General features: G+C 65.2%; 1 protein-coding gene across 3 annotated transcripts; it reads right to left on the reverse strand.

Annotated features, from left to right (window-relative positions):
* Nucleotides 1–1798: 1798 nt before the first annotated feature.
* Nucleotides 1799–22006, reverse strand: SLC22A18 (solute carrier family 22 member 18). Of its 3 annotated transcripts, XM_040255309.1 has the most exons (11): nucleotides 21862–22006; nucleotides 20853–21000; nucleotides 18843–18940; nucleotides 17527–17687; nucleotides 17015–17147; nucleotides 10303–10421; nucleotides 9872–9979; nucleotides 8557–8657; nucleotides 4324–4425; nucleotides 4005–4125; nucleotides 1799–2030 (listed from the first exon to the last, which is right to left on the reverse strand). In XM_040255309.1, the coding sequence occupies exons 2-11, from the start codon at nucleotides 20973–20975 to the stop codon at nucleotides 1843–1845; spliced, it is 1254 nt and encodes a 417-aa protein (XP_040111243.1). In that variant the 5' UTR covers nucleotides 20976–21000; nucleotides 21862–22006; the 3' UTR covers nucleotides 1799–1842. The 3 variants fall into 3 exon arrangements, with proteins under 3 accessions (XP_040111243.1, XP_040111242.1, XP_040111244.1); XM_040255308.1 differs by lacking the exon at nucleotides 21862–22006 and having other exon boundaries at nucleotides 20853–21321; XM_040255310.1 differs by lacking the exons at nucleotides 17015–17147; nucleotides 17527–17687; nucleotides 21862–22006 and having other exon boundaries at nucleotides 20853–21321.
* Nucleotides 22007–22124: the final 118 nt, after the last annotated feature.

The raw sequence follows: 22124 nt of genomic DNA on the forward strand, positions 1-22124 counted from the left end.
AAGCTGGGACCCTGCTTGCTGACCAACTGGCCCTGTGTGGCCCGCGTACCTCCCCATCCAAGCGGTTCTTGCGTGCCTGACCTCAGCTGCCCCCTCCCGCCCCCTCTTGCTCACCTGCCCATTCCTGAAAGGAAGACCTCAGGCCTCTGACTCCCCACCTGCTGCTCTCCTCTTAACCCCATCCCGGGCTGGACCAGCTGTCAGGCCCTGCTGGCCCGTACCTGACGCATTGGGCCAGCGAGGTGGCCAGTGCTTCTGGGCAAACGGAAGAGCAGTCTGCATCCTGGGCAGGAGGCTGAGGCCTCCGAGGGGCCCGGGATGTGTCCTCAGGAGGGAGGCCTGAGATTTCTGACCAGTGGGCAGCTTCCGCCCTTCCAACTCTGGAAGTGGGGTGTCCAGAGTTGCCCCCCAAGCCTTGGGATGGGAGGGGAGATGTGTCCTTCCACCTAGAAGTTCTGTTGGTGATGAAGAAGCCAAGGATGGGAGAACAAGATGGGACACCGATCCTGGCCTGGCTAGGGCACCTTCACACCACCTTTGTGGCTGGAGGGAGCCGGGTGTGGGGGTGGGAGATGCCGAGGTGGGGGCAGTGAAGGGCCCCAGTTGGGCCTTAATGTCGCTCTTACCCTGGACTGGGGTGGGGGCCACCATCACAGGCTTCCTGACTCACTGGGTCGCTGGGGTCAGGCTTGGGGGGGGGGCAGTCCTGCTGGGAGGCTGGGTGCTGGGTCCAGAGAAGAAACCATTCCTTCGATGAATGTTTTCCTCCACAACAACACTGTGAGGCCCCAGGGCAAATGGGAGGGGGCTCCTCCAGAGAGGCGAGGCCAGCTCCAGGGCCCCCACTGGCCTAGGGGCACCTCCAGCCCGCGCCACCCTGGAGATCTCTCCCGCCAGAACCTCTGGTGGATGACGGAAGTCAGGGAGTGAGGCCCTGGTGCCCCACCAGTTCCTGGTGGGGCTCACGGGGGCGGGGTCCGACCTGAGCCTTGGGGCTGGGAGAGTGTATGTGTGTTTGTGTGGTGTGTGTGTGTGTGTGTGTGTGTGTGTGTGTGTGAGAGAGAGAGAGTGAAAGCGCGCACGCGTGTGGATCTCGGCTCTCGGAGTCTCCTCCAGGAGGGGCCATGGAATATTCCAAGTTTAATAGCTTTTGTTAAAAGTAGCCTGTGGGGGAAGGGTGGCCTTCCTGGTCTCAAGGGCGACTGCAGACACCCAACAAGGTTGTCCTCTCCATGCTGGTTCTCAGCGCGGCAGGCCTCCCTGTGTCTGCTGCCCTTTTGCCACGGGACTTGGACTGGAGGTGGGGGATGGCAGAGGAACGGCTCCCCGGTTCTCAAGCCTGGAGGCCTGGCTCTCTACCTGCTGGGCTCCCCAACATGAAACGAGGGTTCTCTTCTTAGAACTCTCCCCAAGCCTCAAATGGCTGACCTTTTAAAACGACCCTGTCCTCTTTCTGTTCACCAGTGGAAGCAATTTCAAGGGCTATGGAGGGTGTGCAGGCAGAGTGTGCTTGGCAAGGGGTCGGCATTGGGGCTGCGCAGAGAGCTCCATCTCTAGGGATGCGGGCAGAGTCGTCTGGATGGCAGCAGGAAGGATTCCTTGCTGGCTTGGGTGGTGGACTCCAGGGCTGGGACCCACCTCACACTGGGATGCTCTTGGGCGATTCTTCTCTCCCTGGACCCCTGGGGCCCAGCTGCAGGCCTTCTCCTCCAGGAAGCCCTCTAGCCTCCAAAGCGGCACCCCACCCCCTCCCTAGACCCCCTGTCCAGCAGGCAGGAGCCTGCAGAAACCAGGCTGCGAGGTCCCAAGGGAGTTTATTGCCAGTCTGCCTGGGGGCCAAGGTCACTGGGCTCTGTCCATCTTCCGGGGCACAGGCTGCCTCCAGAGCACCAGAAGGACGATGAAGTTGACGGTGAACTGCACATAGCCGAAGACGGGGACGCCGAAGCTACGGTACAGGAGGCCGCCCAGGGTGGGCCCCAGGGTCCGCGTCAGTGGCTGCACAGAGGCGCAGAGGCCCAGCATGGTTCCTGCGGCGGGGAAGGGCGGGTCAAGTCCGGCCTGGCCAGTCCCTGAGCATCACTGCCCCAGCGGCCCATGTTCTGGACACGGCCCAGGCCTCCCTGTCAGGCCTCCCTCCGCTCCGCACCCCAGCTCGCTCCACCTGGCCTGCCTGCCGGTCTGCCCCCTGCGGGCCACGCGTGGGGAGCACTGCGGCCTCCAGATGTGGTGCCTCTGCCCTGCTCCAGAAAGTGCCCAAGCACAGGAGGAGCCTGGGAGCAGGGCCCCAGGTCGTGGGCCAGGCGCCACCCCACGCCAGCCTGCCAGGGACACAGCACCCCAACCCAGCTCGGCCCAGCCTGGGGAGGCCCCCATGTGGGGGCTGGGCTGGGGTGCAATGTGGGCCACGATACACTCCAGGGCACCCCCGTGACCTTTACTGCCCTCGAGTGGACTGGAGGGAACACCCCACAAGGCCAGGGACGGGGTTTAGGTGCTCAAAGGACGCCCCCTTCTTTGCAGCTGCTCCCCAGGCTCACCTAGCTGCCTGCACCCCTTCTACCTGAAACCCCTATCTCTACCCTCCCCTTGTCAGCTGTGCCCTATGTGGGCCACCAAGCAACGTGTGCCCCCAGGTCCAGGCTGCGAGGTCCTCAGAGGCTCCTCTCCGGCGCTGGAAAGCCCCGCCCGCCCGTGGACCAGTTGGGTGTGGCCTGGCGAGGCCCCGCCCAGGCTCAGGGCCGGCGTCGGGGGAATTTCAGAGCAGCCCCTCCCACCGCCCACAGGCCCTGCAGACACCAGGGAGCAATTACCGCCCCCTCTGCCTTCTCCAGTTCCCAGGCTGGCGCTGGGAACCAGCTCTGGCTCCTTCCGAGTTGAGGGGTGGTGCCCCTGGCACCTGGGCCCGCTCCTCTTGCTTCCTTGCAGGCCCTGCCCTCATCTCTCCAGGTCTTCCCCTCCTTCTTCCTCCTGGCCTCTGGGCAGAGTCGGCTCACTGCCTCCAGGAAGCCCTCCAGGACCAGTCTAGCCTCCCAAGACCACAAAGTCAGATCTAGGGGACCCTGGGGGTTTCCAAGGCAGCCCTGAGGAGACGCCTTGTCCGGCAGCCTCCCCACTGTCAGCGGGGCCTCTGAATCTGTCTGCCCCTCCTGGACATGCAGTTGGATGGACAGAGGGTCAGCTGGGGCCCTGAGCTCTCTGGCCCTGCTGCTGCAGAGGCCTTTGACCGCAGCCAGCCCACAGGAGCCCCTGGCCTTGACCAGCACTATGCATAGGGCAGTGTGGGGCGGGAGCCTGGGGAACATCAGGTCCAGGGACCGCCCCGCCCCCCCAGTCCAGATTGGAAACTCCCCTGCCTCCAGAAGGAAGGCGGGCTGCAGAGTGGGACTCAGGGGTCTGTGTCTGGGGGTGTCTGAGCCCCACTGGGGGGCCCAGGGGCTTCTTAGACTAAGGCTGCTGTGAGCCTTCAGTCCCTGGTCCCTTGGGAGGCACCTGAGCCTGTGCCGGCAGGGATCGGGAGGTGTCCTGGTGCTGGCCCCACCTCCTTTGGCCTCCTGCCATTCTCTGTGCCTGGCCCTCTTCCTAACCAGCCTCCGCAGCAGCCTTTCCGAGCCTCACCCCACACCCTGGCTCAGCGGGGGCCAGCCTGGGATGCCATCTTTCCTCCCCTTTTTAGTGAAACCCTGTGCATACTTCAGCCAAGCCAGATGCCACCTCCAGGAAGCCCTCCTCCCTTCCCCCAGGCTGGCCTGGGGCTGATCAGCAGGGCCTGGTGTAGGGTTGGCTGGGCTAGGTGGCGGGCAGGATTCTCACCGGAACCCTCTTGCGGGCCGCCACCCTGACCCTGCCCACTCAGACCCCTGGCCACCCATCCTACCCAGTGCCCACTTGGTCCCCACTCAGGGCAGCTGCTCTGCCCCAAACTGCTCATCAAGCTCCCCAGAGATCAGGGCCGGGGAGTCCCCCAGGGACTGCCCTTCACCCGGCCCGGGGACCTCACTCACCCGTGTCTGAGGTCGAGACAGCCTTGGTCAGCATGCTGTCGGTGACCACGTTGAGGGCACACAGGCTGAAGACCAGGCCAGGCATCAGGAGGCAGAAGTGGAAGACGTTGGCCATCAGTGCCTGGCGGGAGGCAGGTGGAGGCTGCGGTGACTGGGGGAGTCGCCCACCCCTGAGGTCCCGCTGAGGTGGTCCTGAGTGGGAGTTGGGGGCAAGAGAGCCCCGGGGCTCAAATGCAGACTGGGCACCTGAGGAGGGTCAGCGGAGAGGGCCTGGGACCCTGCTCTTCTCAAGGATAGTGGGACGGGGGGTGTCTCTCACCATAGCCAGTCCCACCAGGCTGAAGACCAGCACGCTGGCCCGGAGCAGGGCTCCCTCGGAGAAGTGGCTGCTCAGCCGCCCGATGACCAGGCCCTGGATGACCTGGGTGAGGGCGAGAGGGCAGAGGTGGGCATGGCTGGGCCTGGGAGGGCGTCTGGGCTGCGGCTGGCTTGGGGGCCTCCCCCGCTGCCCACGACCCCTGGGGCCCTGCCACGTTCTGGGGAGACGAGGCCTGCAGCCTGGGGGTCTCACACATGTGCACACATGCACCCACCCATGCACACACATGCTCCCCATGCAGAAACTAGTGCGTCTCTGCTGTTTCAGGTGTGATGGAAGTGAAAGTGTTAGTCGCTCAGTCATGTCCGACTCTGCAACCCCATGGATCGTAGCCCGCCAGGCTCCTGTGTCCGTGGGCTTCTCCAGGCAAGAATACTGGAGTGGGTTGCCATTTCCTTCTCTAGACGATCTTCCGGATCCAGGAATCGAACCTGGGCCTCCTGCGTCGCAGGCAGATTCTTTTCCATCTGAGCCACCAGGGAGACCCTGAAAGGGCCGGTTACCTCCTGACAGGGATCTGGGAGGCCGAGACGATGGGGCGAGAAGCTCACAGTGTGGCCCTGAGTCCAGCCCTGGGGCCCTGGGCAGCCCCCTCCCGTGTGCCCTGGCCCACCACCACACTCCTCTGCTCCCTCTCGGCTCTCTGGTCTGGGAGCTGGGAGCTGCCACAAATGGGGAGGCTAGGGCACGTGGGGGCGGGCGGTGGAGGGGGCTGGACTGGAACGTGAGCCCAGGGCCCTGGTGGCCGTGTGGGGTCCTCCAGCAGCTGGCCCTTTTGAGGCCTGGCCCTGGCAGGCAGGCGCCTCGGCCACCACCTACTGGGGCCAGGGTCTGGGCCAGCGGGCCGCTACTCGCATGATGACTGGGTAAACTGAGGCCTGGGGTCCCAGAGTGGGGTGGGGTGGAGTGCAGGCTGGTGGGCTTGTCCTGAGCCTGGGCAGGAGAGGAGGGGGCCACAGGCTCCCCGAGAGACCCCCCCCCACCGACTATTGCTCAGCCCTCCACCTCCAGCTTTGTCCTCCTTGTCCTGCCCTCCACTACCCCCCACCAGCTCAGCCCCAGGGTCAGCCAGCCAGGGGCTGGGTTAAAGTTCAGCTCCCCTTCCTGCTCTCAGCTCCTCCCCATGGGGGTGGGATGAAAAGCCCAGAGCAGGGACACCCTTGACACCTGGGATGTGACTCAGAGGACAAGCCCAGCCCACAGGCCATTCCCAGGCCGGGGTGAGGCTCCCTAGCTGGTCCCTGCCTCTTCCACCAGGCAGGCAGGAAGTGCCCGGGGTAACCGTGAGGCTGGAGCAGCGCCCACTGGAGCTGGGGGTCAGTGTCCCTCTGGGCTGTGTGACCTGGGGTTGGGCTGTGTCCAGCCCCGTGGACCAGGAGGGAGCCCTCTTCTTGCTGCCTGCCTGGCATCATGAAACTGTCTCAAACTACAACCAAGGGTGTCCTTTAAAAAAAGATCCCACTTTCACACTTGCTTATCTTCATTTTGTTTGTTTAAAGGGAAGATCTACTTGACAAGTTTCTTTTAGTACTTGACACCCCAGAGGAAATCAACAAACCAGGAGCGAGACTGAAATCCGTCTCCACTCTTCATACAGACCCCGAGACCAGGACCCTGATGTGCTGGGAGTCAGCTCTCCGTTTTCCCATTAACTTAAAAAAAAGCCTAAGCTTTCATGCCTTCCAGGTTATTACATGAAACCAGAGTTAGTAAACTAGTAACTAGAGTTAGGCAGAAATTTCACTTTCTCCCAACCCTCCCACCTGGAGACCCTGTCCGCTCACCCAGCCCACTCCCTGCCTCCCTGGCCCGAATGGCCACCACCTCCCCCAAGGTCACACAGGCACAGGCACCCAGTTGCCCCTGCCCACCCCTGTTCTAACACAGCCTAGGGGCAGGGGCAGCCAGCTGGTAAGGCCACACTCGGCCTCCACGAGGCCCCACCCACAGCGAGGACATCTGAGTAAATCCAGGTCCTTCTTGGCTTTGCAGCCCACCCCCACGCAGGCGTTCAGAGCACAGTCCTCTCCCCTCTGGCCGTCCGAGCCACCCCAGGGCCTTTGCACCTGCAGCCCCTCCCTGCGTGAGGCTTTCTCCCTCCGGGCCTCTCCCTGGGCCGCGGGAGAGCCCCCAGCTGGCAGGCCTCCCCCACTGAAGCAGCAATCACTGCCCTGACAAGGGCCCTGATTCGCCTGGGTTTTGTCTCCCCTGACCCACCAGACACCTAGGTGGTGGGGGCTTGTCTCTGTTCCCCCTGCAGGACACAAGCTCCATCCCTGCAGTGGCCTAAGAGCTCAGTGGGGGGCCTCCCAGGAGGGTTCTCGAGGGACAGAGGGCTGCAAGCACCCCCCAGGGGAGGAGAGTGAGTGCCATCCCTTCCAGGTTAGGACCACCTGGGCTGTCCTCATTGAGATCCCAACCCCAAGGATCCTCACACGCAGGCAGCTGGGGGGCGCGGCGAGCCCCTTGTGTGGGGCAGGAAGAGCGTTGCCAGGGCAGCTTCAGCAGCAGCAGGTTCCCCTCCCCAGACCCACGGTGGCCAGCCCTACCCTGGATGGGATGGAGGTGACAAAGGCCTTCTCTACAGACACAGCTCGGGGCCTCAGCTGCCCCCACCTTCGCCGCAGGACTGAAGGCCTGAGGCCCAGCACCCGGCCGCTCTGCAGGCTCCCCCTCCTCAGGCCCCTCTCCCTGGTGGGCCTGTGGGTGGGTCCCCAGGCGGCACCCAGGCTCCCCCCAACTCCCCTGTCCACCCCATCATCACAGGCACCGGAGACCCTGGCCCATCTCGGCAGGCCCACCCTCACCCTGCACCAGGCTCAAGGCTATCAAGGTCCATCCCTGGGGGTCTCAAGGGGTCTGCCAACTTCAGCCAGGGCCTGGCCTCGGTCTCCTGGCCTCAGGGAGCCCAGGATGAGCTCAGGCCCCCGGCAGGCTGAGAGCAGCTCTTTATTTTACTTGTTTAATATATATATATTTTTAAATTTAAAAAACTGTTATTCATTTATTTTTGGCTGCAACACACACATGCGGGATCTCAGCTCCCGCACCCAAGGATCCAACCTGCGCCCCCTAGAGTGGAAGCCTGGGGTCCTAACCACTGGACCGTCAGGGACGTCCCGGGAGGGGCCGTTTAGAACAAGGCTCCAGTGGCCCCCAGTTCAGAGCATCCGCGTTATTGTTTTCTGTCTGTTTCCCCCACCAGCCTGGCACTTCCCAGTCCACGCAGCTAGGCCCAGTGCGGGGTCGGGGCCGGCCCCTCCCCGGAATGGCTATTTCAGTCCGGGGTCCAACCCAGCCCCAGGCCCAGAGGCTAGGGCGGCAGATGGCCTGGAGGTGCTGGGACCGCCACCCGCTTCCGGAGAGGTTCAGTGCTCCCTCCGCCGTCCGCCAGATCCCAGAATAGCCCCTCCCGCGCGCCGGCTGTCAGGCAGACGTCCCGGGGGGTGGCAGGCACGTCGCCACCTGTCCCCACCACAGTCGCACCGCCAGTGGGCAGGCATGGGGCACGCAGAGCCCGGCCGTTCTCCTGATCACGCGCCCCCCATGGGGGTCCACTCCCCACCCCCAGCTGGCCTGGCACCACTGGTACCCTGGTGGATGTGGGGAGGGCCGTGGGCCTCTGACGTCCTTCCTGATGGGAGGTTGAGGGCTCGCCAGTCCCCACTGTGGATGAAGCTCCGCTCTCACCTCTCAGATGGGACCCCCTCGGGCAGATGGATGGGCAGAGAGTGTGTGTGTGTGCGTGCTAAGTGGCTTCAGTTATGTCCAACTCTGTGCAACCCTGTGGGCCATAGCGGGCCAGGCTCCTCTGTCCATGAGATTTCCCAGGCAAGGATGCTGGAGTGGGTTGCCATGCCCTCCTCCAGGGGATCTGCCCGACCTAGAGGTCAAACCTGTGTCTCTTAGGCCTCCCGCGTTGGCAGGTGGGTTCTTTACCGCTAGCGCCGTCTGCAAGGCTCGGGCAGACAGGGCACATGGGTGCAGAAGCAGGTGTGGGAGCCGTGAGCAGGGAGGGGGGACAAGCCAGAAGTAAAGGTGGACGGAACGCCCGAAAGGTGGGCACGCAGGGTGGCTCCCGTGCTGCTCAGAAGCCGAGGGCTGGTTTGCGAGGCCCTGGGACCCTGGGAGTGCCGGGAGCCCATCCGCCTGGTCCGCCCGGCACCCACTCACCATCTGGAGGACCCCGAAGAAGGACATGAGGTAGCCGGCCTGGGCAGCCTCCAGCTGGAAGAAGTCCATGGAGATGATGGAGAACATGACCATGAAGAGCCCTGGGCGGGCAGGGGTCAGGGGTCAGAGGTCAGTGGTCAGGGCTGTGCAGCCGTGCCTGTCTAGCCCCCTGACAGTTGGCCTGCCAGGGCACCAGGGTCCTGCCCATGGTGACCGGCTCAGGGAGGACCGGTGCGAGCCTTCCCCGAGGTCCTCCCTGGCGGGTCTGCCCCACGGGGCCGCCGTGGGCAGTGAGTGAGAAGGTGCCCAGAGTTGCCCTTGCCCAGGGTGGGCAGACCCCAAGGCCCTCTGGAGGGCTGAGGGGATGGGAGGCCAGGGGACCCCGGGCATGCACGGTGGGAGGGTTTGGCCCCAGAACTGAGGTCGATGACCTGGGTTCCCATCACCCTGCCCCCCTGAGTGTTCTGGGGGCAGGTGAGCTGGGAGGGGCTCCCCCGATGGCAGCGGGGGCATTTCTGCAGAGAAGGAGTTAACCCTTTAGCGCCCATGTGGGAACGCCTGAGTGCTTGTGAGTGAGGCCTCACAGTTGTTCTCTGCAAGGTTTCCTGGGTTGGAGGACCCCCGACACGCGCTCGGAGGGGTCACTCCTGGGCCTGACGGTGCTCAGGGGCACCCTCAAGCCCCCGGGAAGGGAATCAGGGGTGGGCGGAATGCGTGTGTCCCCCTGCAAACCCACTGTCTTCTCTCTGACTGTCCCGAGAGGCCTCAGAAGCCGCTGGGCAGGGCAGCGAGAGCTTTTGTGAAGCAGGGGTGACTGGGGCCTGAGGCGAGGGGGAGACCCTCGGTCTGTCCTCCTCCTGGCCCCAGGGTGGCCAGGCGTGCACCAACCAGTGGGCCGCACCCTCCCTGGGACGGATGTGGGCCTGGGGCCCAGGGGGGTGCTTGGAGCATGAGAGGCCGGGCAGAGGAAGGGCTGTGCTCCGGCCGCAGACCCTGGGACTCCCGGCCGCGGACCCCCGGGACTCTGGGCTATGGACCCTGGAACTCCCAGCGGCAGACCCTGGGACTCCCGGCCGCAGACCCCTGGAACTCTAGGCCGCGGATCTCGGAACTCCCGGCTGCAGACCCTGGAACTCTAGGCCATGGACCGTGGAACCCCCGGCCACGGACCCCCGGGACCCTAGGCCGCGGACCCCTGGGACTTTGGGCCACGGACCCCGGAACTCCCAGCTGCAGACCTCGGAACTCTAGGCCGTGGACACTCCCAGCCGCGGACCCCAGAACTCCCGGCCGCCCTGGCCCGCCCTGGACTCACCTATGGGGAGGCCACAGATGACCTTGACCAGAAACACCGGCAGGACGCCTGGCTGCAGCAGCAGGCGGGTGATGGCCTTCAGATCAAACACGCTGGCTTTGGGTTTCCCTGCGGCACGCGGAGGGGCCGTCAGCCCACCGGACAGCGGCTGGATGCCCCCGGCCCTGTGGGCCCATTGCTCGGGGCACAGCCCCTGCCACCACAGCTGCTCTGGCTCGCTGTGGTCTTGGCAGTGTCCCTGAGGGAGGGCTGGGCTGGGGGAGCACGGGCCCCAGGAGCACGGGCCTCACTCCTCACACTGGCTGCATCCCGAAGGGGCATACCTGGGGGCTGTAACTGGCCAGGTGCGTCTGGTAGGGACGCCCTGCTGGGACATGCCTTGTGGGCATCTGGACCAGGGTACCTCCTGGGGCTCACCTGGCAGGGCTCACCTGGCAGGGTGGTCTGGGTGTGGGCGCTGGCCCCCTTGGTGCTGGCTGGGATGCAGGTGACGCTGAGGAGGGCTCCCAGGAGGGTGACCACAAGGGCCACGATGACCGGACACTGAGTCCTGGGGGCGGCACCAGTGGTCATGGGGCTCAGGCCCCAGGGCGCGCGGGCCCCCTGCCCCTTCGGCCGCACTGGGGCTTGGACAGCTTCTTCTCAGCTCGTGCCCCACCCCTCACACCTCCCCAGGCTTCGGTCTGGAGGGCGAGACACGGGACCCTCAGGGCGCATTCATTAGGGGACGGGTGAAGGAACAGACCCTCCCGTCCCTGGGGGTCTCAGGGTGGGCGGCCGTGGGGGCGGGATGCTGAGCCCCAGAGGGGCAGGGGCAGGGGCCTGGAGTGGGCAGCCACGGTCCTGGGGACGCACAGCTCCCGGCCTGTGAGGGGTGAGAAGGCTCCCGAAGGACAGGGTTGCTGTGAGCCCTGGGGGCCGTGTTTGGGGAATGGACCCAGCAAGGGGGATGCCCCCAGACTCCCCCGGACACCCCTGGCAGCGCCAAGAGTCCTGCCCACCCTGGGGAGTAGGACACCGAGGCTCCCGGGGGAAAGACCCGGTCCCCAGAGCCCTCTGGCCTCTGCCTCGGCGGGACTGGAGGGGCTGCCCAGCATGGAGGCTGAGAAGGCGACCATTGCCCTGGGTGAAAGGTGCGGTACTGGCTCACAGTGAGTAGGGTGCCAGGAGGCACTGGGGCCAGGGCACCAGGAGCGGCCGGAGATACTGGCCCCGACGTGCCTGGTGGGCCAGGGCCTGGCTTTGAGTCTCAGCCCCACGCGCCCACATGGAAGGCCGTGGGACTCCCGTGGGCCCATCTGTGTCTGGGGGGCCGTCAGCCCTCCCTGCCCTCCTGGGGAGGACAGGCCAGCACTTAGTGGGTCTCAGGAGGCCCCACTTCCAGGAGGGCGTTGGGCAGGCTGGGCCTGCAGGGTGGGGGGCCTTTGGCCCCTAAAGACCCAGGACACAGCCCTTAGGGCACCTGCCCACCTGCCCGCGCTCCCACCAAGGCTGTGATTCAGACTCTCCCCTTGGCTTTCACTTCTGAGGGCGTGCTTCCCCTCCATGGGTCAGCACAGGGACACTCAGCCTGTGACCCCCCGGGACCACAAGGGCGGGCCTCAGCCTCCAGCGCCAGGCAGGCCGTGCGTGTCAGCCGGGAGAAAGGGCACTGGGGCCTGGCCCTTCTGACTGTCCCTGCCTCCTCCTGAAGGCTAGAGGAGAGAAACGGGAGCTTCTTACTGAGCCAGGCTGCATGGACCTCCAGGCCTGGGCACGGCAGAACACCCTGCCCCTCCACAGCAGAGCAAACTCCCATACATCCTGCAAGGCCCTCTGTGAGGCCCTGCCCTCCTCCACAGCGGGTACCCTATCCCCTGAGAAGGGCTCTACTCCAGGGCCACTATCCGCCCCCCTGGGTGGGGGGGCCTGGGCGGGACCCTCCTCTGAGACCCCTGTGGGCCAGACTGTGGACCAAACGGACGACAGCTGTCCTGGCCCAGACCCCATCAGTGTCCTGGGAGAGGCTCCCTGTGCCCTCAGACAGGGCAGCCACGAGCTGCCCCTGACTCTCCTCGGATTTCAGAGAGAGGACTCTCCCGCCCCAGCTCCAGCACAGGTGCCCACTCGTGCACATTCACAGCTCCCCGGGGAGCCCCGGGGAGGACAGGGGTCTCCTCCACAGGGGATCAGGGAAGCCTGTGGGGACTCCATACCAGAGAGGCTGGGCCCCGGCTGCCCTCATTTCTGGGCTGGGGCCTGCCGGGGCTTATACCGCTGGTCAGGGCTGCAGTGGGCCCTGAACCCCACCCCTCCCCACGGGCCCATCTCTGGTTCCCTGGCTGATGCCCACTGCCCGGGATGTGGAACATTTGGGCTTTCTGGCTGCCCGGGTTCTGGACAAATGGGTGTGTCCATTGGCTGCCAGGTGGGAAAGGTCAGAGGACCCAGGACGCCTCTGGGAGAGGACCCTGGACATCCCATGTGGGTGGGTTTGGACCCCACAGCCCCTTCCCCCAGATGGCAGGGACACGCCAGCCCTGGTAGCCAGAGAGAAGGGCCTTTTCTTCAAGACTGTGGCCTCCGAGGCCCACACGTCACTGCTCTAGGCCTGCCCGGGCAAGGACAAAACCAGCTTTCTTTGCCAGAGGCCCCGGAAATGCGTGAGAGCAGAGGCGGGCACTTAGATGGTTATTCTGGGAGGCTAGTGACAAGTGAGGGGTGGGCAGCTGGGCGCCAGGCCCCTTCTCTGGGGGTTCTCTCCTGTCCCGTGTGGGGCGGCCAGTGAACTGAAGGGGCACGGGGCCGATGGCCGGCCCTGGGAGGGCGTGGAGGCCCCCGCTGCCCGGGGAGGCTGGGGTGTCCTTCTGCACGCACAGCGCTCTCCGATTCCCCCGGACAAGACGGCAGAAAGGAGAGTGGAGGATGGGAGGAAGCTGCCTACGGTGGGGTCTTCTCAGTGGGGACGCCCCCCCGCCTCCTGCCCCAACTCACTGCTGCTCTGTTGTCAGCGCACCCCGAGTCTGCCTCCGGCCCGGGCACCTCTGGGGTGCAGCTCAGGCAGGTGGGGCTCTGGGCCATCTGGCGCCTGGCTCACTGGACCGTTTTTATTTAATACAAACTGGGTGTGGGCCCCGAGGCAGGCAGGTTCGCGCCTTTGTCCACTCACTCCCTCTTGCTTTTGGTCGGATGGGTTGACGGGAGACTGAACGGACAGACCCTAGAGACCCTCGAAGGCCCTGGGTCGGACTCAGGGCGCCGAGCTCTGTCCCTTCTCGGTGGCTAGCTTGCTGGGTGACCACCTTTCCTCAGATACCAGTGAGGGCTGAGCTCCCGGAGGCCCTCCCGGGCTCCAAGGTGCCTGTTTCCCGCCGGGGGATGCCTCTGGAACCGGCCACGGCTGGTTGCGGCTGCCACGGGCACTGGTCAAATGTCAGCAGCCGCAAAAACATTGCCTTTCATCCTTATCTCAGGGCCCGGAATCTGCCGATCTGACCTTATCAGGCGAGCGGAAGGCCTGTCCATCTGCTCACCCCGTGTGAGCCCTGCTCACTCATCCTCTCTGCCCGACACCGGCCAGCTCCCGCCCCACTCGGAGGTGACCACTCCTCATCAGCCTGGAGCTGCCCTCCCCATCAGCTCCAGGGCCCCCAGGGGGTACTGCTCTTGCCAAGGTCCCCCTCAGGGCCTCCCGACCTGCGCACCCTGATCCTGTCCCTCCTGGAGGGGCCTGGGGTCAGCTGGGCCCAGCTTCAGGTGGAGCCTGGCTATGAGGGGCCTCCTGGAGTCACCAGCCACCTGGTCTGAACTTGGGGGGAGAAGCCCCCTGTCCTAGCTGAGCCCTGGCCCACCGCACTGTGGGTAGTAACGGGTCTGACAATGGATGCCTTAAGGGGCCACCCCTGACTCAGCCCCCCTTTGGCTTCAAGTGCCAAAAAACAGCCCTAAAGCCATGTCCGGCCTAATCCTTCACGGTCCAGCCTCTGTGCCCACCAAGCCTCTGCCTACGCAGGTCCCTAGGCAAGCCCCCAGCTCCTTCCACCTTTGCGCGGGCTTTCCCAGAGCCCTGTCCAGCCGACAGGTCTAAGCTGAGGTCCAGCCCCACTAATCTCAGCCATTCGTGCCCCGTCTGTGGACCCCCGAGGGCCTGACACACCGGGGTCCGTCTGCAGGACCTGCATGACCCCCGGGTGGGGAGGCAACACGGCCTCGGTGAGCCGGGGCAAGAGGCGGTGGAGCAGGCAGCCTGGCTGTCCTGAGTCTCCTCAAAGCCACTTGGGGCAGCCCCAGTGTCTGCTCATTAACCCCAGATTTTCACTGGGCTGGGAGCCTTCCATCAGCAGGGTGAGGGTTTCCCGTCCCCTTGTCCAGGGGCTAAGGTATGGTCCTGGGGGAGACCAGCCTTCCCAGGCCTCCAGATAAGGAGGGGGTCACACTGACCAGGTCACAGGGCCCTTTGGGCATGGGATCGCTTAGCGCCCAGAAAGGCTGGCCAGGGACACTGAACCCAGCTTGGCCTGACCTCTAAGGCCTGTGGCTGGGGGCGCTCCCAGCCCCGGCTTGGATAAGTAGCATGCCCGGGTGGGTCACCTCTAGGGGAACAGAGCCCTTGGTGCTGGCCTGCGGGCTCAGTGATATCTGTGACTGTGGGGCAGCCCCTCAGTGCCCAGAGGAGCAGGGGGTCCTGCAGAGACCCCCACGCTAAGTCTAGCCTCGGGCCTGGGCTTGCACGCTCAGCAGCGCCTGACAGGTGGCCGCTGTTTCTCAAACACCTGAGCCGTTCCCCCGGACTCGCCCCCCCCACCCTGCCAGGACCCAGCTGCGGTGGGCTAGGCAGGCTAGTGCTGCCCACCCCAGGGGCACGCGGCCCCTCTTGGGGGAGGGGGTGGTGGAGGCCTCCCCAGGCTGCAAGGTGCCAAGCTGGGGGCCCTGAGTCACAGAGCTGCCCCTCACCTGCTGAGTGACACAGGGCTCAGGTCTGGGTGCTCTGCAGTAGCCAGGCCTCCCAGCCCTGAGCTGCAGGCTGGACCTAAACCAGTTATACCAGTACCTAGCCCAGGGCAGCAGCTGCCAAGGCCACTTCCTCCCTCCACCTGCTCCCTGGTGGCGTTGGGGGGGTGGGGCATGGTTGGGGCCTTTAGGGGCCTTTAAGGCAGGGGGGGCTGGGGTGGGCAGGCAGAAACAGCCAGGGAGACCTCACCCCCCGCTGCAGTTTCCATCACGGGGGAGGAGGGGTGGGAATGGGGCCTCTGCATCCCGCCTGCCCTTGCCGTGGGCTGTGCTGGGAGGCAGAGCAGGTTGAGGCTAGCAGAGAGGCTGGACAAGGAAACAGGGGCCAGCTCCTGCCGTGGGGCGTCAGGATCCCAGAGGATCTCCACTTCCCGGGGCCTTGAGGGGGTACTGGGAGCTCCACTGAGGGGGGCCTTACCTTCTGTGGGGCTCTGGTTTCCCCACCCATCAAAGAAAGTGCCTTAGACCTCAGGATGGAATTGGGAAGCTAGTGGAATGCTCTGGAAGGTGAGGTGGGGTGAATTTGGGGGCTTCTAGGAGGGGGAGATGAGTCCTGGGTGTTTATTGTAAGGACTGATGCTGAAGCTATAACTCCAATACTTGGCGACCTCATGCGAAGAGTTGACTCGTTGGAAAAGACTCTGATGCTGGGAGGGATTGGGGGCAGGAGGAGAAGGGGACAACAGAGGATGAGATGGCTGGATGGCATCACGGATTCAATGGACGTGAGTCTGAGTGAACTCTGGGAGTTGGTGATGGACAGGGAGACCTGGCATGCTGCGATTCATGGGGTCTCAAAGAGATGGACACGACTGAGAGACTAAACTCACTGACTGAGGAGGGGGAGGGAAGTGAGTGGTCTTTCCTGGGTCAGCAGCTACGCTGGGGACAAGGGCAGATAAAGACAGGAGGGATGGGGGCGCTGGCCCGAGGAGGCCTCTGGGTATGTGCACTCTGCGAGGTGAGCAAACCTGCCTGGGGCCCAGGGAGGCAAGTGGCCAGGCTGGGAGGTGAAGCCCCAGTCCTGGTTCTGATCCTGACCCCCAGGGTCAGCAGGTGGGGCTGCCCCCTGCCCCACCTCTCCTCACACCCCAGGTGCTCCTTCTCACTCACGGCCCCTGACCCTCTCTCGTCTCTCCCTGGGCACACAGAGGCCCTCTCCCTCGTCCCGGGGCCCATCTACCGAACCAGGCTTCCGCCCGCGCTGAGCAGGGAGGGAGGTGGCCCCGGTCCAGGGGGAGCCTGCAGTCGCGGGCGGTGGGTTCCGTCCTTGACCCTCAGGCCTGGATACCCCCCTGAATCCCATCTCTTCGGGTCCTCTAGGTGGCTTTTCTTAATTCCTGGCTTCTAACACGAAGTGCTGGGCCCCAGCCCTCCTCTGGAGTAAGTAGTTCCCAGGACTTAGTAACCCCCACTGGAGAGCACGGCCCTGTTCTCCTCCAGCTCAGACCCCCCCCCCCCCCCCATCAGCCCACTTGGGAACTCCTTCATGCATCTACCGGGCACCAGACTCACCCTGGTGGGGACCCAACTCCTGCCAGTAGCCCGGGTAGCAGGGACCTCAGCGAGGCCCATGGCCCCGCCAGGCCCAGCCCAAGTCCAAGCATGGCCTAGCGTTCACACTTACACCCCAGCCATCAGCAAAACCAACTCAGATCCCGCCGCGGCCCTCTGCCCACCACGGCCGTTCCTGGTCCAGCGGCCGTACTCTCCCACCTGGACCGGTTCCGTCCCCACCTCTGGTCTCCCTGCTGTGGCCCCAGCCCCCGCAATCTCGACACAGCAGCCAGGTTACCCCGGGCCCCTGCTTGAGGGCTCCACGGCCTGACGCGCTGCCCACCCCTGCTCCGTCCACTCCAGCTTCACAGACCTCGCGTCCCCATGTGAGGGCCTTTGCCTCCCTGGAGGTCCTCCCGCCTGACATTTCAGGAATCCACGTGGTGTACGGCACTCGCTTGTCTAAGCCTTCAGACCCCGCCCACCGCATAGGCCATGCCCCCGGATGCCCACGCCCACCCGGAGGTTCCAGCCGGTTCCCCTCCCACCAGGTCAGGGTGCCCATAGGGAAACTAAGGCCCGGAGGGCGGCGGAGCCGGGCTGAGGGCCCAGCTGGCCAGCCCCAACCCCAGCCCGGCCCGCGCCCCGGACACTCACCCGCAAGAGCTGCTCAGGGTTCCACCGAGCAGGGAGCCGAAGATGAGACCCACACCGAAGCACAGGCCCAGCCGGCCCAGGGCCGCGGGCCGCTCCTCAGGTGTGGACAGGTCCGTGATGACCATCTGGGCAGCTGGCGGGTGGGACGCGGGCTGAGCCGCGAGGACCCCTTACGGAGCCCAGGCCACGCCTCCCCACCGAACCCCGCTCCCCACGGGCCACGCCCCTCCGCTCCTCCGACCTGCACCCTCCCTGTCACCCCACCCCGCGTCACCAGCTGCACCCCGACTTGTTCCCAGGCCGCATGCTCCCCACCCCCTCTACTCAGCCCCGTGGAAGCACAGCCCACCTCGCACATCACCCCTCCATCAGCGTCCAGGGCCCCTGAGGGTGGCGTCCGCCCCGCCCCCGGCTCAGGTCACGCCCACACCAAGCCCCCCGCCCCGCCCCCCGCCCCCTCCAGTCCAGCCCTGGGCCCCGACAGCTGGGACATGTTGCCGAGGGCGCCCTACCTGGCAGCGTGTGCATGAGTGCACCCGGCAGGCGCGAGGCGAAGAGTAAGGCCACGCCAGGCAGGGCGGGGACGCAGGCGGCCGCTAGGAGCAGGTAGAGGGCGGACGAGGCCAGGAAGGACAGCGTGAAGGCTGCCCGTGCCCCGTGCTGGTCTGCGAACCTGGGAGACCCACATCCATGACCGTCACTGGCAGAAGGCAGGGCTGCCCCTCTTCTGCCCCACACCCGTCCCTTGGGATGGCTCAGGAGCTGGGCCGCAGAGCGGTCCCGGTGTTGTGAGGGTGCCGAAGGGCCTGGGTCCACGCCTCCCTCCTCGCAGGGCCTGTTTCTCCACCCTTCCAATGTGGCAGTCTTCAGTGACCTTGGGGAGTCTGACCCACTTGGTCACTCCCTCTCCTAGTGAGTAACTTGCGGGATGCATGCTTACAGAAAGCTCTTCCTGGGTGCAAGTGGGGAATGCCCCCACCCCCGAGACCCCTGCTCTGTCCTGCTCTACTGGGTCTGGAGCCCCTTCTCTTCCTTGGAGTGCCTCGGAGACCTGACTCCTGCCACACTGATCTGTCCACTCCAGGGTTTGCAGGAGGGTAAGCCCAGCGCCCCCAGAGCATTAAGGCGAGTGGGAGTCCCAGTCCCCAGAATTCGCTTTTCCAGAAAAGTTGCTGGTGGAACCCCCCAGCTCAGTAGAGCGGGGCATTTATAGCCATGAGACCGTCACCAGTTACATCCTCTCTCCAGCCACAAGCCAGAATTAGTGGCGGTTATGGGTCGGGACAGGAGAAGGCAATGGCACCTCACTCCAGTACTCTTGCCTGGAGAATCCCATGGACGGAGGAGCCTGGTAGGTTGCAGTCCATGGGGTCGCTGAGGGTCAGACACGACTGAGTGACTTCACTTTCACTTTTCCCTTTCATGCATTGGAGAAGGAAATGGCAACCCACTCCAGTGTTCTTGCCTGGAGAACCCCAGGGACCGGGGAGCCTGGTGGGCTGCCGTCTGTGGGGTCGCACAGAGTCCGACACGACTGGAAGCGACTTAGCAGCAGCAGCAGCAGCAGCATGGGTCGGGACACCCTGGGAGCTAACCCAGCAAAGTTGGAGCAAGCTCCAGGAGATGGTGAAGGTCACAAAGAGTCAGATACAACTGAGCCACGGAACAACAAAGGGTCAAAGTTCATCCGTGCCTCAGGGGCTGCCATCCCTCTAGTGGGGCCCAGTGTGAGGTCTGGGAGCCTGGAGTCACCCAGGCCGTGACCTCCCAAGGGAAGGTCTGAGTCATCACGGGACGAGGGCCCCCAAACTTCCCCATCCCGCCGCACCTGCCGAACACAGGCCCGCCCAGAAGCTGCAGCACGCCAAACACAGTCTGCTGGTGGCCAAAGGCGACGGGATCCAGGCCCAGGCTCCGGGAGAGGTACTGAAACACAGGAGGGGTCCACGGGAGGGGCCCGGAAGGACCCCAGCACCTGCGATCCTGGGCCTTGGTGGGAAGGGGGAGGCGGGAGAGGTACTGAAACACAGGAGGGGTCCGCGGGAGGGGCCTGGAAGGACCCCAGCACCTGCAATCCGGGGTCCTTGGTGGGAAGGGGGAGGAAGGGTAGCCCTGAGCAGTGTGTGAGGGAATCGAGGGTCTGGCTCTGACCGCCCCATGATGCATCTGCGGTGACTCGTGACCCTGGACTCAGCTGCTTATATCGTAGTGGGCAGCCTGACAGGGCCTCTGGGTCCAGGCTCCAGGGACTCAGAGCTCAGTGAAGGCAGCTGCTGGCCCCCTTCCCTTCTTCGGGACACACCTCAAGGGTGTGAGGCAGACCCCATCTTGCCCTGGCTCAGCACTCGGTGTCTAAAAGCCCTCGGACCTCAGCACGTCCAGAACTGACTCCTGGTTTTCCTCTAAGACCAGCTCCTGCTGATGCTTCCACCCTTGGGGTCCCTGCAGCCCCTCCTGGCTTCAGCACCTTCTCCCCTCCAGCACTGGTCCCACAGCTGCCCCGGGGCCTTTGTACTGGCCAGCCCACTCCCATGTCTCCTTTAAGGCTTTGTACAGGGTTGCCTTCTTAGGGCAGCCCCGCTGACCCCAAACCCGCCACACTCCTCAGCAGCCCCAGGTCCCCTCCTGCAGCACAGTCTAACGACTCATTGTCTGCTGTCGGTGGGTGTCACCTATGCTCAGGACCACCAGCGGTGGGGTGCCTGTGGCCTAGTCCGCGTTGTGCTCTGCGGTACTCTGAGCTCTGAGGACAGGCACTTGGGGTACCTGTGAGCATTTGTGGAGCAGACACATTCCACCCCCCAGGAGAGCCGGTCGGAGGGCAGGTGGCACTGGGAGCCCCAAGTTCTCAGGATTTCATGTTTGCTCATCACCCCAGCACCGGCTCTCTGAAGGGCAGCGGGGCGCCTGCTGGGGCCCCTTGGCTGCCAAGGAGGGGATACAGGGCTTAGACCAGCCCGGTGGAGATAAGCCGGGCTTGGGAGGCGGGGGAGCTGGGCTTGCGGTTTGGCCAGGGACCCCCACCATGGCTGGATTTGTGACAATGTCCATACCCACTCCCACCCAGATCCCCAGGCCCAGGCTGCTTATGAGAATCTCCTGGGGAATTTTAAAAAGCGGCCAGTGGCTAGGGCCACGGTCCCACCCAGACCAGGCAGACAAGGGCCTCTGGAGCGCCAGTCTTCCAAAGTCCACTGGGAGCTGCTGCCCCAGGAGGGCGAGTCCCAGCGGGCCAGCTGCACATGGGGGTGTGGAGTGAACAGACGGGACTGCATGGGGGAGGAAGCCGAGTGGGTGGCACCAGCGAGCCATGGGGGCCACAGAAACCCAGGGGCTGCCGGGGGCCAGGCAGAGTCCAGACCAGGGCAGGCAGCAGAGAGCCAGCCGGATTAGCCCCGCCCTCACATCCTGGCTGGGGAGACAGCGATCCAAGACCATGGCATACAGTGCGGGTTGTGGGCAAGCCTCAGGAGGCCGGACCAACCAGGACCCGAGGGGAAGTGACTCCGGGTACCTGGCGGGTGCTAGGGGGAGGGCCCCGCGGCGGGGGGGAGCCCTGCGGAAGAGGGCTGAGCGGGACTAGGAAGTGAGCCGCGTGGGTGTCAGGCTGGTGGGTGAAGAGGGCCAAGGCCCCCAGCTGGGGCGGGAGCAACAGAGCCCAGGACTTGCTGATGGGGGGCCCAAAGGCACAGTCCCCGGGTACCTCACCTGGCTCAGCTCCAATGTGGCAAGGGGCCCCAGAGAGAGGAGCCTGGCACCATCAGGCCGAACCGCGGGCCCCGCCAGGGCCCGAAGGAGGGTGAGGGGGCCGGGCCAGGCGGCCGGGGAAGGTACTCACGGGCATGATCGAGAACTGCATGAAGAGGCAGGTGAGCTCCAGGGCTGCCAGCACGTACGTGAGCAGCACAACCCCCGAGCGGCCCAGGGCGCCCATTCCGCTGGGGGCCCCGACTTTCCGCATGCTGGGCAGGTGTTGCTGGAAGACCCTGCCGGGATAAGAACGGGAGGCTGCAGGAGCGGGCAGGGAGCAAAAGTCCTCCTGAACTGGGCGAGGGTGCTGAGTCATGGGGCGGGAGGCGGGCGGCACCCAGAGGGCCCAGGGGAGAGGTCGGGGTGCTGGACTCTCAGCGGGGCTCTTCAGCCTCTCGCTGCCGAGCGACCTTGGGCCAGTCTTGCTCTCGGAGATCAAGTGTCCCTCCCCTCCTCGACGGACGACTCTGGGGCTCTGGGCACACTGCCACCATGGATCCAGACGGGAGCCTCCTGTCCAGCATGGGCTGGGCTCAGGGCCTGACTTTGAGATGGAAACCGAGGCCAGAGTGGTCGCTGACCGCAGCTCAGGTAGGTGACTCGTGTGTGTGTTTGTGTGTGTGTGTGTGTGTCGGGCGGGTCTTTAGGCCCACAGGGCCCCGCTTCCATCGCCCCCGTGAAGCGCTTCTCAGCCGACAGCCTATTTTGCCCAGCTCCTCCACCAGGCCAGAGGGCCTTCTGGAGCGCCTGCAGGTGGGCAGGAGGGGCAGCTCAGCATTCCAGGGCCCCCAGGCAGGGTAGCCAGGCCCTGTCTGCTCCCCACACCACCCCCCACCAGCTGTAGTCAGAGTCTGCTGTTCCATGGAGGCCTCCACCAAGTTTTGCCAAATGAACACCCAGCTGTACAGTTGGGACCAAGGGTCGCCTTCAGAACCCAGACCCAGGGGTGGGGAGAGGGGTGACATCAAAGAGGGACCAGGGGCTGTGCCCAGACTCCCCATCCTGGGGTGCAGGGGACTTGCGAGGAGCGGGGGCAGAGGGTGAGAGCAGCAGGTCAGGGGCACCTGGCTGGCAGGGTGCTGAAGGGAGCTCGGTACCTGCCTTCCCAGGGGTCGGCTTGGGCACCGTCCTGGAGAGGTGAGCCCTCGTGGGGTGAGCTCCGCCCGCCTGCCCTTCCGGGGCTGGGCTCAGGCTCCGCCCGCTCAGGGCACCCTGGGGCACCGACCCTCCCGGGTAGTTCCCCGCCCCCGAGGCCAACCCGGACACCCCGCCCCCGCCCGCGACCTCCGCGCTCTCGTTGGCCGAGCCCGACACGCCCCCCCCCCCCCCCCCCCCCCCCCCCCCCCCCCCCCGGGGGCCC

The sequence above is a fragment of the Oryx dammah genome, unplaced genomic scaffold (assembly GCF_014754425.2).
Source record: "Oryx dammah isolate SB20612 unplaced genomic scaffold, SCBI_Odam_1.1 HiC_scaffold_15, whole genome shotgun sequence".
Classification (NCBI taxonomy): Eukaryota; Metazoa; Chordata; class Mammalia; order Artiodactyla; family Bovidae; genus Oryx; species Oryx dammah.

Bases quoted from the DNA above. Each gene is read 5' to 3' on its own strand.
- SLC22A18 (XM_040255308.1), bottom strand. From the start codon at position 21,080: ATGACTCAGCACCCTCGCCCAGTTCAGGAGGACTTTTGCTCCCTGCCC. The intron at 10,422-17,014 runs GTGAGTGTCCGG...TGCCGCCCCCAG, and splicing joins ACCCTGAGCAGCTCTTGCGG to GACTCAGTGTCCGGTCATCG. The intron at 9,980-10,302 runs GTGAGCCCTGCC...CGCGTGCCGCAG, and splicing joins CACCCAGACCACCCTGCCAG to GGAAACCCAAAGCCAGCGTG.